The sequence below is a fragment of the Zalophus californianus genome, chromosome 7, assembly GCF_009762305.2.
Source record: "Zalophus californianus isolate mZalCal1 chromosome 7, mZalCal1.pri.v2, whole genome shotgun sequence".
Lineage (NCBI taxonomy): Eukaryota > Metazoa > Chordata > Mammalia > Carnivora > Otariidae > Zalophus > Zalophus californianus.
Window position 1 is genome coordinate 44,813,267 of NC_045601.1, and position 19,214 is coordinate 44,832,480.

At 40.2% G+C, this 19,214-nt stretch overlaps 1 protein-coding gene across 1 annotated transcript in view; it reads right to left on the reverse strand.

Annotated features, from left to right (window-relative positions):
- Positions 1 to 18,783, reverse strand: part of NUS1 (NUS1 dehydrodolichyl diphosphate synthase subunit) — a 34,737-nt gene extending 15,954 nt beyond the window's left edge. Inside the window, exons 1-3 of the mRNA XM_027602999.2 lie at positions 18,241 to 18,783; positions 4,964 to 5,089; positions 3,904 to 4,053 (exon numbers count right to left, since the gene is read on the reverse strand). Of these exons, the coding sequence (XP_027458800.1) occupies positions 3,904 to 4,053; positions 4,964 to 5,089; positions 18,241 to 18,655 (691 nt within the window). The 5' untranslated portion in view covers positions 18,656 to 18,783. The remainder of the gene's footprint in view (positions 1 to 3,903; positions 4,054 to 4,963; positions 5,090 to 18,240) is intronic.
- Positions 18,784 to 19,214: the final 431 nt, after the last annotated feature.

Below are 19,214 nucleotides of genomic sequence, written 5' to 3' on the forward strand. Positions count from 1 at the left end.
CAAATACATGGAGGCTAAAGAGCATCCTACTAAAAAATGAATGGGTCAACCAGGAAATTAAAGAATTAAAAAAATTCATGGAAACCAATGAAAATGAAAACACAACTGTTCAAAATCTTTGGGATACAGCAAAGGCAACCCTGAGAGGAAAGTATATAGCAATACAAGCCTTTCTCAAGAAACAAGAAAGGTCTCAAATACACAACCTAAGCCTACACCTAAAGGAGCTAGAGAAAAAACAGCAAATAAAGCCTAAACCCAGCAGGAGAAGAGAAATAATAAAGGTCAGAGCAGAAATCAATGAAATAGAAACCAAAAGAACAGTAGAACAGATCAACGAAACTAGGAGCTGGTTCTTTGAAAGAATTAACAAGATTGATAAACCCCTGGCCAGACTTATCCAAAAGAAAAGAGAAATGACCCAAATCGACAAAATCATGAATGAAAGAGGAGAGATCACAACCAACACCAAAGACATACAAACAATTATAAGAACATATTATGAGCAACTACGTGCCAGCAAATTAGATAACCTGGAAGAAATGGATGCATTCCTAGAGATGTATCAACCACCAAAATTGAACCAGGAAGAAATAGAAAACCTAAACAGACCTAAGACCACTAAGGAAACTGAAGCAGTCATCAAAAATCTCCCAAAAAACAAGAGCCCAGGGCCAGATGGCTTCCCAGGGGAATTCTACCAAACATTTAAAGAAGAATTAATACCTATTCTCCTGAAACTGTTCCAAAAAATAGAAATGGAAGGAAAACTTCCAAACTCGTTTTATGAGGCCACCATTACCTTGATCCCAAAACCAGACAAAGACCCCATCAAAAAGGAGAATTACAGACCAATATCCTTGACGAACATGGATGCAAAAATTCTCACCAAAATACTAGCCAATAGGATCCAACAGTACATTAAAAGGATTATTCACTATGACCAAGTGGGATTTATCCCTGGGCTGTAAGGTTGGTTCAACATCCGCAAATCAATCAACGTGATACAACATATTAACAAAAGAAAGAACAAGAATCATATGATCCTCTCAATAGATGCTGAAAAAGCATTTGACAAAGTACAGCATCCTTTCTTGATTAAAACTCTTCGGAGTATAGGGATAGAGGGTACATACCTCAATATCATAAAAGCCATCCATGAAAAACCTACAGCGAATATCATTCTCAATGGGGAAAGGCTGAGAGCTTTCCCCCTAAGGTCAGGAACGCGGCAGGGATGTCCACTATCACCACTGCTATTCAACATAATATTAGAAGTCCTAGCCACAGCAATCAGACAACAAAAAGAAATCAAAGGCATCCAAATTGGCAAAGAAGAAGTCAAACTCTATTTGCAAATGATATGATACTTTATGTAGAAAACCAAAAAGACTCCACCCCAAAACTGCTAGAACTCATACAGGAATTCAGTAAAGTGACAGGATATGAAATCAGTGCACAGAAATCAGTGGCATTCCTATACACCAACAACAAGACAGAAGAGAGAGAAATTAAGGAGTCAATCCCATTTACAATTGCACCCAAAACCATAAGATACCTAGGAATAAACCTAACCAAAGAGGCAAAGGATCGGTACTCGGAAAACTATAAAATACTCATGAAAGAAATTGAGGAAGACACAAAGAAATGGAAAAACGTTCCATGCTCATGGATTGGAAGAACAAACACGGTGAAGATGTCAATGCTACCTAGAGCAATCTACACATTCAACGCAATCCCCATCAAAATACCATCCACTTTTTTCAAAGAAATGGAACAAATAATCCTAAAATTTGTATGGAGCCAGAAGAGATCCCAAATAGCCAGAGGAATGTTGAAAAAGAAAAGCAAAGCTGGCGGCATCACAATTCCGAACTTCCAGCTCTATTACAAAGCTGTCATCCTCAACACAGTATGGTACTGGCACAAAAACAGACACATAGATCGATGGAACAGAATAGAGAGCCCAGAAATGGACCCTCAACTCTATGGTCAACTAATCTCTGACAAAGCAGGAAAGAATGTCCAATGGAAAAAAAGACAGTCTCTTCAACAAATGGGTGTTGGGAAAATTGGACAGCCAGATGCAGAAGAATGAAAGTGGACCATTTCTTTACACCACACACAAAAATAGACTCCAAATGGTTGAAAGACCTAAACGTGAGACAGGAGTCCATCAAAATCCTCAAGGAGAACACAGGCAGCAACCTCTTCGACCTCAGCCGCAGCAACTTCTTCCTAGAAACATCACCAAAGGCAAGAGAAGCAAGGGCAAAAATGAACTATTGGAATTTCATCAAGATAAAAAGCTTTTGCACAGCAAAAGAAACAGTCCACAAAACCAAAAGACAACCGACAGAATGGGAGAAGGTATTTGCAAATGACATATCAGATAAAGGGCTAGTATCCAAAATCTATAACGAACTTAACAAACTCAACACCCAAAGAACAAATAATCCAATCAAGAAATGGGCAGAAGACATGAACAGACATTTTTCCAAAGACCCAAATGGCCAACAGACACATGAAAAAGTGCTCAGCATCGCTCGGCATCAGGAAAATCCAAATCAAAACCTCAATGAGATATCACCTCACACCAGTCAGAATGGCTAAAATTACCAAGTCAGGAAATGACAGATGTTGGCGGGGATGTGGAGAAAGGGGAACCCTCCTACACTGTTGGTCGGAATGCAAGCTGGTGCAACCACTCTGGAAAACAGTATGGAGGTTCCTCAAACAGTTGAAAATAGAGCTACCATACAATCCAGCAATTGCACTACTGGGTATTTACCACAAAGACACAAATGTAGGGATCTGAAGGGGTACGTGCACCCCAATGTTTATAGCAGCAACGTCCACAATAGCCAAACTGTGGAAAGAGCCAAGATGTCCATCGACAGATGAATGGATAAAGAAGATGTGGTCTATATACACAATGGAATATTATGCAGCCATCAAAAGGCATGAGATCTTGCCATTTGCAACGACATGGATGAACTGGAGGGTGTAATGCTGAGCGAAATAAGTCAATCAGAGAAAGACATGTATCGTATGACCTCACTGATATGAGGAATTCTTAATCTCAGGAAACAAACTGAGGGTTGCTGGAGTGGTGGGGGGGGTGGGAGGGATGGGGTGGCTGGGTGATAGACACTGGGGAGGGTATGTGCTATGGCGAGTGCTGTGAGTTGTGCAAGACTGTTGAATCACAGTTCTGTACCTCTGAAACAAATAATGCAATATATGTTAAAAAAAAAAAAAGAAGATAGCAGGAGGGGAAGAATGAAGGGGGGTAAATCGGAGGGGCAGATGAACCATGAGAGACGATGGACTCTGAAAAACAAACTGAGGGTTCTAGAGGGGAGGGGGGTGGGGGGATGGGTTAGCCTGGTGATGGGTATTAAAGAGGGCACGTTCTGCGTGGAGCACTGGTGTTATGCACAAACAATGAATCATGGAACACTACATCCAAAACTAATGATGTAATGTATGGTGATTAACATAACAATAAAATTTCTTTAAAAATTAAGTGAATTGAATTGCTGGACACCCATATGGTGTCTGGATAACTGCAGAACTCACCTTTGGTATAGGAAAATATCCCAGAAGGCGGCTGACAGCAATATATTCAAGAATATTCATCACTGCCCCCCAAATATCCTCTCCTTTACCAGTAAGTTCATACCCTCTCCTTTACCAGTAAGTTCTCATGCGAGTTGACTACAAATTTCATTATCTCAAAACCATTTTCACATGTGGGTCTTTAAGATTTCAGAAACATTACAAGTGTAACAACAAAATCAGGCTTTATCATGCAAACGGAACCTAGATCCTAGGTTCTCCTTAATACAGTACCCTTGTGGGACAAAAGTAAAAACATAAATATATATATATAAAACTTACTAAGTAAACTGTCGAACATGTCTAAATCCAAATCTGTGGATCTCTTTTGCTGCTGAGCTACTAATTGGCAAAAGTCCTGAGCAGCTCTCACAATATCTGCTTTTCCATCTTCTGGGGAGAGCACCTTCACTGCCGATTGGCAATTTAAAACTGGAGGAAAAAATAAACAAGTTATTACGTAAAACATCCTGTTCCAGACATATTTCAAAATCCATTTCAAGAAATATTAAGTTCAGACTAAAATAAAAGTATAGTTCTTATAGTAAACAAGAATCATTTAAGTCCCTCAAATTCAATATCAAAACATACCTATCTACACTCCTCTAAAAGGACTCACACATCACAGTTGTGTATATATATTTATATACTGCCTTCCTCTTAGAGAGCTCAGAGACCTCGTATCTCTGAATGAAACCTCTAGAAAATAGGAATTAGAGGCTAGTTTACAATTTTCACTCATCTAAAATGTCATCTACAATCATAGTACAGTTAGCAATAACGAGAGAAGATCAAAATGAAGAGTGTAGGAAAAAAAATGTGTTTCAACGGAATAGGTATTGTCCACCTTATCAGATTCTGCTTCTATGGGACCTATCTTATAATTGATAGGATTCTAGGTAACTGACAGCAATGCCAAATTCTTATCTATCGACATGCAAATTCTTTCTTGTCTGGTACAGGTTCAATTATCTTCTCTGTAACCCCATAGAAAAACTAGTTTTGCCTCCATTTACATATTCATTTCAATATTCCTGATCTGTGTGTCCATTCTCTGGACTCTCTTTTGAACTGGTTACAAAATCTGCCTGGTTCCTGGTTGTTTATGAGTTAAATAAAATCTTTAATATGTGTTTATTTTTTAATATCTATGAAATTCATAATTTTATCTTTTTCCAAAAATTATCTTTGAACAAGAAGAAAGAAAAGTCTAAATCTGATGATTAAAGAGGGTGACAGTAAAGACCTAGAGGGCAAAATGAATGAAAGAGTGACAGAATTTGCCCTGAAACACAAAACACATCTGCATAAGTTAGATAATGAATTTTACACTCATGCTTACCTTGATCATCTTTGTCATTACTATTTGCAAACTCTGGTGAGTATTTCGAACAATCTAAGCCCAAAAGTTCCTGCTGTTGTTTTAAAATTTCATCCATCAATCTGGAATTATTTCTTTTGAAAATACCTTAAAAAGAAAAAAAGCAAGTAAATCCCGACTAGGTGAATTTATCCTCTTCAACAATTAATGGATGTTTGTTGTGAAAACAACACTGCTCCCAGAACTGAACAAATTCCAAATGAGGTAGGGGCTGATTCAATCTTAAACTAGAATATAAAAGAAAAACAACAAAACTTTGTTAACACAACAGTCTGGAATCAAGCTAATGTAAAAAAAAAAAAAAAAGGACAGAGTGACTACTTGAGTCAGTATGAATATGATAAAATTAGACCAAGAAAGACATTTTAAGACATCATTTACTTGAAACCTTTATTTACAGATTAAGAAACTGAGACCCAAAGTCCTGAAGAGACTTACCCAAGAATTTAAAAACTGCAGCAGCGATCTAGAGCCCTTATCTTCCTGACTCCCAGTCCAATGAACTTTCCTTGCAGATTCACTTCGTGCATTCAATACTATTACCTTAATTTGATTAGTTTTTTTTTTAAAGATTTTTATTTATTTATTTGAGAGAGAGCGCCTGAGTGCATGTAGGGGGAGGGGCAGAGGGAGAGGGAGAGTCTCAAGCAGACTCTGGGCCTAGCATGGAACCCAATGGGGGCTTGATCCCACAACCCCGAGATCACAACCTGAGCTGAAACGAAGAGTTGGACACCCAACCAACTGCACCACCCAGGTGCCCCTTGATATTTTTTTTTTTTTTTTTAAGATTTTATTTATTTGGGACACCTGGGTGGCTCAGTCGGTTAAGCGTCTGCTTTCAGCTCAGGTCATGATCCCAGGGTCCTGGGATCAAGTCCCACATCGGGCTCCCTGCTCAGCAGGAAGTCTGCTTCTCCCTCTCCCACTACCCCTGCTTGTGTTCCCTCTCTCGCTGTCTCTCTCGCTCTCTCTGTCAAATAAATAAATCTAAAATCTTTAAAAAAAAAAAAAAAAAAAAAAAAAAAGATTTTATTTATTTGACAGAGAGAGAGAGAGAGGGCACAGCAGGGGGAGCGGCAGAGGCAGAGGGAGAAGCAGGCTCCCCGCCGAGCAGGGAGCCCGATGTGGGGCTCGATCCCAGGTCCCTGAGATCATGACCTGAGCCGAAGGCAGCTGCTTAACCAACTGAGCCACCCAGGAGCCCCTTGATTCTTTTTAATAAGAGGAACTACTATGAATTATGTAAAAAGTAGACAGAATATACAAAAGTAACAAAACCAAAATTTAGTAAATTCAAACAAAGCATGGAAAATATGCTACATAAAACTGTGTCTGATCCTTTAACCCTGCACAGAAGAGTTAAAATTTTCAATTGCTATTAGGTCACTGAGAAAGATGAAGAAACTATGTTTAATATAAAACTAATAAAGAGAGCTTTAAAAATAAGTGACAAGTTTTTAGCTGTTTTCAGAGGGGCAGCTTTCTAGTGGCAGCTTTTTTACTTCTATCAAGTGTTCCTCCTCTATACTCTGTCAGATTTGACTTTAAAGCACTTCAAGGATTAAATGGGAGAGAGAACACAGTAAGATAAATACAAAATAACACAGAATCTGCTGTATATACATGTCAACTTGGTGGTATTATGTGTAACAGCAGTTCAAAGATAAAAAAAAGCAGTCTCCTTTACTTTGTAGGGAAAGGCTTTGTAAAATAAGCAAGACCTGAGCTGAGCTGACTTGAGAAACTTAAAAGAAAATGGAGAAGATACTGTTTTTAAGAAAAAACACTGAATACCCAAAAGACAGACAAATGTTGCTGGTGCAAAGGATTTGAGAAAAGGGGATACACCTAATTTTCATTTCATGTTGTCTACCAAACAGGTAACCAACAATTTCTAAGCAATGTGGGAATGGTGGAAATTTATAACTTTGGGAAAATTAACCTTACAACACTATAGAGAAAGTCAGGCAGGAGAGTACTGTAATAGTCCACTCATAACTTGATGAAGCAATGGAAGGAGTTCATTATAAAAGAACTGAGAGAAATGAAGAGCATGACTTAATTAGAGGTGAACACAGAAAATTCCATGGCTTTAATCCTAGCTAACAGAAAATGACTTTTTTTTAAAGTGGGGAAATTCTAGAAGAGACCTGGTTTGAAGGAAAATAAGCTTAGTTTTAGACAGCTGATGACAGAATATTTAGGCAGGGGGTACTGAAAAAGTGATTAAGACACATGCGGGAATGACATTCAAAAGAGGTCGTATAAATACCACATGGGTAGAGATCTTAACTATTTTGCTTACCAAGGACCAGCACAGTGCCTGGCATAGAACAGACACTCAACACATAAATGTCTGCTGAAAGAAGACAACAGGTCAGACACTGGCTGCGGGACTTCAAAAGACCTCTTTAGGGTAAATGACATTTCAGCTGGCCAATGAAGAAGTAGGAGAATTCTACAGGGGCGGGGCTGGGAAGGTAACATAACACAAGATGGAGGATGGAGACATAAACATACATTTGGGAGTCATCCTCCTCGAGGTGAAAGCCAAACATACACACAAGAAATGAGAAATAAGATCTCCAAAGGTAAGGAAGCATACATGGGGGAGAGTAGGGGGCTAAGGTTGTGGCTCCTTTATGAAAGCCCACAATCATAAGATTAAAAGCCAGGAAATATAAAAGCGAACATTGTATAGTACCCATATCCAGAGTGAAATTAAACAAAAAAATAGTCCCAAATACAAACAATTTTTAAAGAAAGGTGATTAATATCAGAAGCTATTTGAAAAACAATGTTTAGTATAGTAACACTTGTGCAATAATACAGATATGTAGGATATAAACATCTTCAAGTCAATCATAAAATTCACATGTATGACAAAAGCATATACTACAATACAACTATATAATACAGACTTGGTAATGTTACAAGATTTCCAATTACTTATACAAATAAAAGATAATTTAGACCGCACTTTGGTCTATGGAAGGCATATGAATTTTAAAAATAATGCAAAATCTCCACAACACTACTGCCAGGACATATGGAACTTATTAAAATGTTAAATCAATTTTTCATATGAGCTAAGGTTATTCATTTCAATAGTAACCTACCAGTAGGAGCCCTTGCTTTTGTCTATTTACACTGCACTGATCCCTTCCTTTGATACTCTAAAGACCTATGCTTCAGTTCTCACCAATGCACTCATCTTTGCCTTAGCTTCCAGATTCAAGTGGTTACACGTTACAGGAACTCTTGCTCTCTCCAAATCAATGGGTGATATTCTTTATCACCAAAACGGTTACCGCCTCTTCTCAATCTATATCCTTTCCTTTTCAATCTTTCTGAAGTGTTACCATTAATGACGACCCTGCTTCCTTTTCAAAATTCTATCCTTACCCCAGCTTGTCTGGATGCCCTTTCTTGGTTCCACTCCCAACATGCTCCTTGAATGGCCCCTTCTCGCTCTGCACTGAACCCTTCCCCTCTTCCCACCTGTAACTGCAGCTTACTCCTAGAGTTCCTATCTCTGCCCTCTCTTTCTGTCCACGTGCTCCTTTCTCTAAGTCTAGTCACCCACAGGATTTTACGACCACTTGGGGCGGGCCAGGACAAGGGTAAGATGAGTGAGACAAAACTTAACGGGGCACCAAAAAAACCCGTAATTAAGATAAATAATAATTTAATGCAATATCTTTAACAACTTAATGCAAAAACATCCAAGATGAACAAAACATTAAAATTTTAAGTAAAAACAGGACCAGCATTTGATGAACAATTCTAATTCATTCAAATATCTAATTCTACCTAGAAGTTCTGTAAGCATCTGAAAATGAACCAACCTAAAACTTAGCAGCTTATCTTTTAAAGCTAGTTCTCAAACACTTACATCAAGTTTGTTTGTTTGTTTTTTTAATGGAGCAGTACTATACGTGTAAAACTTACATGCACTTAGTGACAAGGCCTGGAAAAGAATAGGTAACATGAGAACAGTGAATGTAAAAGGATGATGGGACAGTAGGTGATCTGAAATCATAACTGCTATTAAACTATCTATATAATTAAAAGAAAAAAAAAGGCATAGCCTTTCTGTTGTTCTATTTTTAATAAAGACATCACTATCTGCCCAGTCACCCAGGCATCTTCTCTACTCTCCAGTATTTTCACTACCACCTCCAATGCCCTATTAATATGCTAAACCCATATACTCGCCTACAGCAATATTTCCCATATCCATTTCCATTTGTTCCTTGTCCCCAACTGGTTTCAAGCGATACTCTTCTTTAAAATATTACAATCACCTTCCAATGGGTTTTCTTGCCCCTTCTAGCATGTATTACTAGACTGGCAACCAGATTAATCTTTGGGTTCATCTTCAATCCTGACATATTCCAATTTTAATATCTCCAATGGCCCCCCAAATGCTTAATGTATTAAGAACATACTGCTCAGATCAGCATTAAGATTGTGCCTAGGGACGCCTGGGTGGCTCAGTCGGTTAAGTGTGTGCCTTCAGCTCAGGTCATGGCCCCAGGGTCCTGGGATTGAGTCCTGCATCATGCTCCTTGCTCAGAGGGGAGCCTGCTTCTCCCTCTGCCTGTCACTTGCCCTGCTTGTGTGCTTGATCTCTCTCTGACAAATAAATAAAATCTCAAAAAAAAAAAAAAAAGATTGCAGCCAATTGTTTCCACATTTGGTGGGTGGAAATAATTTATATTTATGGAAAAAAATGAATCTATTTCACTGTAGTACTCTATTCCCAGCAAATCAGAATTGCCTTATGTTCCCCCCCCCAAAACATATGATGTGAGTCCAACCTCCATCCTTTATATTACCTTCCCAGCCCCATGCCTAATAAAACTCTTCAGAGGCCAGCCAAAATGTCACTTACCCTCAAGAAGCCCTTCCAAAATCCCCCCAGCCAGATATGCCCCATTCCTCCTCAGACTCACCCTCACTCCCTCCAAACTCCATAATAAACAATATTCTACTTATTATAATTATAGCTTAATCCCCCTACTGAACTGTAGTCTTACTTATGAACTTGTGTCTTACTCATCTCTTTTTCCCTAAGCCACCTTCCACATAGCAGTTCAATGTTTATTTAATAAACTGAATTATCAGTGCACAAAGTGCCACCTAACAACAAAACCTAAATGGACATGTCACTGAATGGAATTTTTAAGAAGTTTCCAGGAAGCTCTCACAATAAAAGCAGGCACTTCCTTAATGCACACAGGCAGAAATTCTGTTAAAACGGAAGAATACAGAGGCACAGTTACAAGGTATTTTTTATAAAGATGTTCATAAGGTTATTTTAAACACAACCTTTATCTTGGCTGATTTGGATGGAGAAATTAAATATACAAGTATAGCTTGTGAGAAGTGCTAAATACACAAAGCACAGTATCAGCAAAATGATTCCTGATACCTCATAGCTTGCCCCGTCCAGAAATCTTGATTATACACCATACCTATCCTACTTACCTATAAGCGATACTATCCACTTAAAATTTTCTTCAGGATTCAAAGTGTACTCACACATATTTCACAATATACACAAGAAATGCAACAAGATGTAAGGTCGCCTTTGACTAAGAAAGGCAATTCCTCTACTAATATCATAGTATGATATTACCAAGTATTTATACTTATGGAGTTTTTTTTTTCATATCATAATTCATCTTGTTTGCCTTCACAGAATCTCAACAAAAGCCAAAATGTTGTAATAAAAGAAACTATCACAAAAGTCATTTTATGTAAAAGGAAGCTGGGACCACATTCATTCAGAAATAACTGACCTAAGGGAAAAACAATTGCAAATACATTTTTGAGAAAATCATACTTTACAGAATCATACAGTAATAAGCTGAAATAATTATTTTATCCCATCTTTTTACAGATGAGGAAATAGACCCAAAAAGGTCAAGCTACTGTCCTTGGTCAAGAGTTTTTAAGACTTTGGCCTGAAATCCAGGTCTCTTGGATTCTACTTACTCAGTTCAGTAACTATTTCTAACATTGATAAATACACAATGCTAAACCCACTTTACTAACAGACCCATTACATTTTGAATTCCCCGCCCCCAAAGTTGAACTCTATTAAATATATACAACTACCCTTTTTACAAATAAGCAGCATCTTTTGAAAAACTAGGACTAGAGCTCTTTTTTAAAAGACTTTTAAGAAGGTTTCATAGGGCTGTTATTTAAATTCTTTAAGAATGATTTAGGAATCTAAAATAAGTTTTTGCAATAATAATTTAAAGAATTCTGTATTATGTTTTGTTGCTCTACTAGTTCATGTACTCTTAATTTCCTAAGTATGAACCAAATGTAAATATAGAGGAAAGATATATGAAAGAACTATTTTTAAAAACACACACATGCACATGCACACACACCCAGGAACAGCTATAATTTCCATAAAAAAATAAAAGATTATGCCAGGAAAACTGGACTTCAGAAAGGTTACTATGTGTTTGGTATTTCTTGATAAACATTAGCTGTGCACTTTGGGGGCCAAATGTAAACTTTTTGTAGTCTTAAGAAAGAACTATTTTAAATTCTAGTATTCAAATCTACATACAATGCTCAATGTTTAATCAACAAGCTAAGGTAACGTCCCCTAACCATTCATCCTAAACCCAATGTCCCCAACCTCCTATCATAACACTTCCAGTTTTTAGTATTTCCTAGACTTTGTTCTCCTGAATGTGTAATCCTGGCTTAAATGATCATGCAATTTTGTATCGTTTTTTTCACTTTTGTAACATGTATCCTTCCTTAGCGCTAATCTCCTGATTATTATAACAATTGCATTATTTAACAAAAAAGTCTTTGCTGATTTTGTTCAGCTCTCAAAATACAAAAATCAATACTTTCAGAACTGAGATTATTACTACTATAGCTATTGCATATTCTCTCAGCATTTAGGTTTTCATCATATTCAAGGAAAAGAAAAATGCCAGTATAACTGGTGAACATAGAAAGTGGAATGAAGAGCATTATATGAGGTCAGACAGAGATGGAGGCAAAAGGGTAATACAAAGGGGTCTGTGGGCCTTAGTAATGAGAAATGAGAAAACATTCCAAGTACTATAGGAAGCTGTTGGAAGGTTTTATTCAGAGTTCGAATGACGTTAACAAAAAAGATCACCTTACTGGTGAGTAAAGAATGGATTATACAGGGGCCAGAATACAAATGAAGACCAATCAGGTGGTTAGAGCAACAATCCAGGTGAAAGATAATAACTCAAACTGGGGGCGCCTGGGTGGCTCAGTTGGTTGAGAGACTGTCTTCAGCTCAGGTCATGATCCTGGAGTCCTGGGATCGAGTCCCGCATCGGGCTCCTTGCTCAGCAGGGAGTCTGCTTCTCCCTCTGACCCTCCCCCCTCTCATGTGCTTTCTCTCTCTCAAATAAATAAAATCGAAAGAAAAGAAAAGAAAAGAAAAGAGAAGGAAGGAAGGAAGAAAGAAAAAGAAAAAGAATGAAAGAACGAACTCAAACTGGGGTGGCTGCAATGGACAACCAAAACAAGGGTCGAATTTGAAACATATTCTAGAGGAAAGGGCCAAGGATGCCTGTTGACACATTACAGGTGGAATATGATGTAAGAGACTCAAAGAGGACATCTAAGTTTTTATTCGAGCAACTGGTTGGAAGGTACTAGTATTTTTTAAGGTAAGAAAAAGAGAGAGACAGAGGTCTGGGGTGGGGGGAAATTCAAGAGTACTGTTTTGGACATGTTAAGTATCTGAGATGTCGAATAAAAGTGAACCCTGTTAGGCAGTGAGTTGGATATAGAAGTCTGGAATTATGGGAGAGATCAGGACTGGAGATACAAATCTGGGTACGAGCATTTAAAGGATATCTAAAGTGATCAGATTGGAGAAAGGGATCTGGGACAGGGGTCAGCAAACTGCTGCTATGGGAATGCAGCCACACCCACTCATTTATGACTGCTCTTTGGTCTCAATGGCAGAATTGAGTAGTTGTAACAAGGACTTCTAACCCACTAGGCCTAAAATAGTTACTAGCTGGCCCTTTAAGAAAAAGTTTGATGACCCTTGAGATAGAATGAACAAGAGAATGACAAGGGCATATATATATATATATAAGCGGCACAAAACTCTAGGACACTCCAATATTTAGAAATGGAACAAATGAAGAGAAGCCAGAAGGCTCAGAAGGAACAGAGAGCAAGACAGGAAGAAATCCAAGCATACACGATGTCACGGAAGCCAGGAGAGAAGTATTTCAAAGAGAGTGGAATTAAGTATGCTCTATCCACCTATTAGATTATATACTGTATTCAGGACCCTTACTGTAGTCTTTTTGAGATCTCTATTAATTAAAATGACATTTTAGAATTATAGGTTCAATATTTAGTCTACCCTTTCAAGCATGCATACATTAACTGGGTAATACAACCATGACATACATACTTTTTTCAAATTAAGGGAACCAAGTAAGAAGGAGTTTAATTAGACAAGTATTCAATCAGCAAATCTTACCGGCATTCCTTAAACACTGCTTCTTTTAAAATTTATGTGAAATGAATAATGAATTCCATAAAATGAGACTTCTAAAGCACATATTTAATATATCTTCTTTCAAATCTGAAATTAGAATTTTTACCATGGTTATCCCCTCCTTTCTACAGAAACAGACTTCAAGAAACACCTAACAACAAGTATTTTTAAGGACAAGGAATGGGGCATGTGGGGGCTCAGTTGGTTAAGCGTCTGCCTTCAGCTCAGGTCAGGATCCCAGGGTCCTGGGATCGAGTCCCGCATGGGGCTGCCTGCTCAGCTCCCTCTGCTGCTCCCCCTGCTTGTGCTCTGTCAAATAAATAAAATCTTAAAAAAAAAAAAAGATAAGGGAAGAGAGAAAAGTGGAATAAACACTAAAACAATCTCTCCTAATTATAAAACATCTAACCAGCTATAGAATGTAATACTTCTTTATAAATGCCCATCCTTCAAAATGGCTTACCTTTTATCCTTTTAAACTAGACACTTCAGTAAGTTACCTAGTGGTTACCCCCTCATTTAATTTCTCTAACAATCCAATTACACTATCAGAGGCAATCTTCAGAGAAGATAACATATACTAATGAAGCAATTATTTACAATTTAAAAAAACTACCATTAAAATTTTACATGACTAAAACAGTCGTAACAAAATAAATCTTACAGGCCACTAAACAATTTTATCTTAAGGGAGAGCCCCAGGATACTTCACAGAACACCAATTACACTGAGCCGAGTGTGCTGTGGCAAGGGAAGACATAGGAGTGAGGGTGGCACTGCATAATGCAACAAGCGGTTGCAGGAGAGAGGTGTGAAATGAACAAACCCCATGGGCTTTCGTAGCCTCTGGGTGCACATTTTAAAAATGAGAAGAGTGTCTTCACAGACTCTGCTTACCTGACAAAGAAATAGTTCAACACAGAGCAGGAGTTCCACAAAATTAAATCTAGTTGATTAAAAAAGTATGTCCTATGATTCACAGGATTAGCCTTTGTAATAGTGGTATGAAGAAAATTCTACTTGCCTTCAAATATGTTATAAATCATTTCCATTACCTGTAGATAAGTACCACTTTAATCAAGGCTTTAAGATGACCCAGCATAATTAGGAATAGTACTAAAAGTGACATTATAGTCACATTCTCTTACCAGTGGAAGTCAGTGTAGCAAAACGGTTAAGTAGAAAACCTTTGCAATAGTATCTAGTTCAAATTCTAGATCTGCTCCTTACTAGATATGGGTGCTTGGCTTTCAGTGTCTTGATGTGCAAAACTGCTAAGGATTTAATGCACTTCTTTGCCTAGTATCTGGAACATAGTAAGAATTCAACAAAGGCTAACTATTCCTATTAAGTAAAGGTTTATTTTCATACACAGGTCCAGTACTATAGTTAAACAGAAGGGTACTCAAGAAAATGTTGACTTTTGAAATGTCAAAAGTCAACAAAAGCAGAACAAAGCTTTTCAAAGTCAGCAAAACTGGGGATGGAACAGTCAAGAAGGCTACCTAGAGGTTACAGAGCGGACGTTATAAGGATTGATGATAGCCTTTTGCCAGATAGCTAACTCTGTGGCACAAAATCAAGAGGACATTCCAGGATGCTAAGGTACATGTGGAATTCTGTACAAGACATGAAGTACACAAAGGTGAAGATTAGGAACAGATCCTCCCTTACAGGAGTTTCCACATGAAGGAAGACAAGCACCCGTTTGTATTGCTCACTGTATCAAGATGCAATCACAATACAACTGGACTTTAACATTTCTTCCAACTCTGTATTTCAATATGAGGAAAACAATAAGTACTTAGTAAAACCATACTTCCCAACAGCATCTGTGTCACTGTGCCAAATACATAACTCAGGCAAACTATGTTCATTTCCTTCATTTCCCTCCATTATTTTAAGGTTCCTGGGTATTCATGTTGGGAAACAAATAACATGTATAACACCAAACTACACACTGTAGGAGAAGCAAAAAATGAAAAGGATAGCATCTGTGGAGCTTACAACCTAGTAAGATGATTGAGGCCCATATACATGACTACTACTTTAGAAAAGAGAAATACCTTTACAGATGTACAAAGTTCTGAGGCGATCCCAGGATAGAGCAAGATAAGAATGGAAGAGACAAGACAGACTACCTAAGAGGTGATAGTGAGTGAGGATGGACTTACAAGGATCAATGACAGCCTTCTGACTAGTAGACAGCCATTTGTCAGGAAAAGGAGAAGAGACATTCCGATGGGAGGGAACATCAAGTAACCTAAACATGGATACAGCAAAAGGTATATAAAATAGTGAGAAGTAGGTTGAGGAGGCTGGGAGTACACTGGGCAGGCATTTTTAATGTCAGTGTGAGAAATCTGTACCCAAAAAGTAACACTGCAGGATTTCCTAAGCTCGGTCAAAGAAGCCTTGTAAGCCTTGGACTTTGGCTAGGTCTTCGGGAACACCCTTGGAGGGAAGTCAGCTACCATCTGACTACCCTGAGGTCACTATTAAATAAGGAAGTCCAAGCCAGCCATAGAGAAAGACTATGTGAAGACATGACCAACCTGCCTTCATCCACTCCAGCCATCACAAACCAGGCGTCAGACTTATGCTCATCGGGGAGTCAGCTTCTCCCTCTCCCTTTGCTCCTCCCCCTGCAAATGCACGCGCACGCTCTCTCTCTTTCTCTCTCTCATTCACTCTCTGCCCCAAATAAATAAAATCTAAAAACCAAACCAAACCTCCATTCTGTTTTCTGTCAATACGTGGTTAGCTTGACTTCTTCCTTTTCATTAACAACCATTTTTCTTGTAGCAAATGTGACACAAGATATTTCTGAACCACATCAGCAATTCCCTAACAGGAATTGCTGGAACAAGGAAGTGTGGCAATATTACAATCTGTGTTAGCAGGCACAGTCACCAAGTTAAACTGTTTAGCTATACATCTGCCTTCCCTTCTGGAATGTAAAGGTATTTGCTTGAAAAGAATCACCTGTACATAAGGGATTCACTTATAAGTCAATTCACCACATTGTTTAACGGCTTCAACTAATTTCCATTTCTGCTTCACTTCTTTCTTTCCACAGGCAATATTTCTGTTGCACTGGTTTAAGCAAAGATGGTGTCCCTTCCTAACATTCTCATGATTTTTTTTTTTAAGATTTTATTTATTTCACAGAGAGAGCGAGAGAGGGAACACAAGCAGGGGGAGAGGGAGAGGGAGAGGGAGAAGCAGGCTTCTCACCGAGCAGGGAGCCCCGATGTGGGGCTCGATCCCAGGACCCTGGGATCATGACCTGAGCCGAAGGCAGACACTTAATGACTGAGCCACCCAGGCACCCCACAGTCTCATGATTTCTATTGGTCTGCAGACTTCTTTGGGAAGTTCGAGAAAATGTCAGTCCCTATAAACTTTACCCTACAGGTTAAATAGCATTTGATGATGACAGGCTCCTGAGTCACCATATTCCTTGCTGACTGCAAGGAAGGTGACAGGTCAAAGATTAATACCCTCTAAGAGTTATTGTCTGACCTTGACCTACTCTTTCTGACAAATCCCCAGTTAACACCCACCTATTTGACAAAGATTTTTAAGGGAAAAAATCAAACCATAGCTTCTGTGGAGCATACCAGTAATTTACATTACTGAACAGAGAATAAAACATTAGTTTCCTTTCCTTCATACCAGTACATTTAAATCATTGTTACCACATCTTTGTCTCTAAGAAAATTCCACTGCTTTCAAGATCTGACTGAACCCAAGCCTGACATTTAGAGCCTTTCTCAACCTTACCGCCGACTTATAATTCCTTATAATTCGATGTCCAGCTGAAAGCACACTCCCTCTGCCTGAACATCTCAGGTTCCTCCATTCGGGATTTCCTTCCCCCATTCTCATAGTGGTTACTTACTCTCAACACTTCTTGTTACTAACCACGTCACTTAGGTATGTGTCTACTCCCCATAAGCCTCAGAGTCCATGGAGTTAAATGCAAAATTACAAGGAATGTGCTTAGCACAGTGCTTAAGGTTTGTAGCCACCCAATAAGCGCTGAATTCTTGTACTTAACAAAATTCCCCACGGTGCAATTCATTCCCTCAATCAGCACTTAAAGGAGGGAATTACTCTATCAAGTACTGCGTTAGCCACTAAGGATCAACGACTGCACACTATCCCAGACCTCTGAAGACTAGGTGACTAGTTTCATTTTTGCCTATCCAGTCTCTCACATACTTTTCGTAGGCCCAGTTCAAATGCTAATTGGCCCCGACCCCTCAGCTTCTGCCTAAATCCTTCACAGCCTGACAAGGACTTAAGAGCAGTTCCTTGAACCGCTCTTAAGAAACACCGTGGTGTAACAAAAGGGCAAATATGTGAAAAAGCACAGATGCTGGGGATCCTCAGGTCCCTTTTCTGTGAAACAAGGGTATACAAATACCATCTGCCTTACTGAGGCATTATAAAGAATAAGACATATTTTTTAGATGCAGACACAGCAAGGACTTAGTAGGTGTTCACTAAATCTTATCTCCCTTCCTTGAAAGCGCTGGCACTGCAATCTGCACTTAAGGGCCTCGGGACCCGGCAATTGGAAGAGCCGGGAACGCCGCGGTGAGCCGCACGCCCGGGATACATCTGCCGGATGTGCGGTCCCCGCGGCCGAAGACGCCCCGGTACCCCTACCCGTGCCGGACCTCACCTTGGTGGTCGTAGACGCTAATGTAGGAGATGCCCACAGCCATACACCACACCACGAGACTCGCGATGTCCGAGAAGCTGGGCTCCTGCTCCTCTTCGGTGACCACCAAGCCCATATGCACTGGCAGCTTCTCCAGGGAACGGCCGTCCGCGCGCCAGCGCAGCCGGGGGTGGGCGGCGGCCCGGCCCGGCCTCCCGCGTGGGTGCCGGTAGTGACGGCGGTTCCCGCCGACAGCCGGGGCCTTGCGGAGCGTGAAGCCGAGCGGCGCTAGGACCGCGGCGGAGGCGGCGCGACAGCAGCGCCGCCAGATCCAGTTCCAGGTGCCGAACCGAACGCGGAGCCAGGAGGTGAGCGTGCGATGCAGACAGAGCAGAGCGTGCAGCACCCGCCACACCAACTCGTACAGCCCCGTCATACTCTCGTGGCGCCCGGGCGCCCTCTCCTCCCTCCCTCCCACACCCGCGGCGCGACGGCTTTTTATCCAGCCCTGCGGCCGGCGCGGGCCATCATCGCTCCATATTCCCCCGCCCCCCACGCCCGAACCCCTTTCTACTGCCAACACCTCACCTCGCCCCCGCCGCCATCTTCCTCCTGCCTCGGCAGCCCCGCCCCCACTAGTACATGGACAGTTCTGATTGGTCGGTGCGGAACTCTGACGCGGCCTCTGGGTCCGAGGATGTGGCCTAACCCGGCGCGGCAAGGGAGGACGAGCATCTCCGAACTAAGCGGGCCGGAGAACGAGCGCGCCCCCTTCTAGTGTGGAGGGCGAGGTGCAGTCGCCAGCAACCCTTGCCCGCAGGACCTCAGAAAGGTACACGTCTTGGAGGTTGGAATGGGCGATTTCAGGGACTCCGCGTCCCTCGGGGCCCTAGGCGTCTTATACTGTGTCCTTTCATGGCCCCGCCAGAAACGGTTTCTAAGGAGTAGAAGTGGCCCAGATGGATTGGAAATTACAAATGCCAGAAAGAACCTAG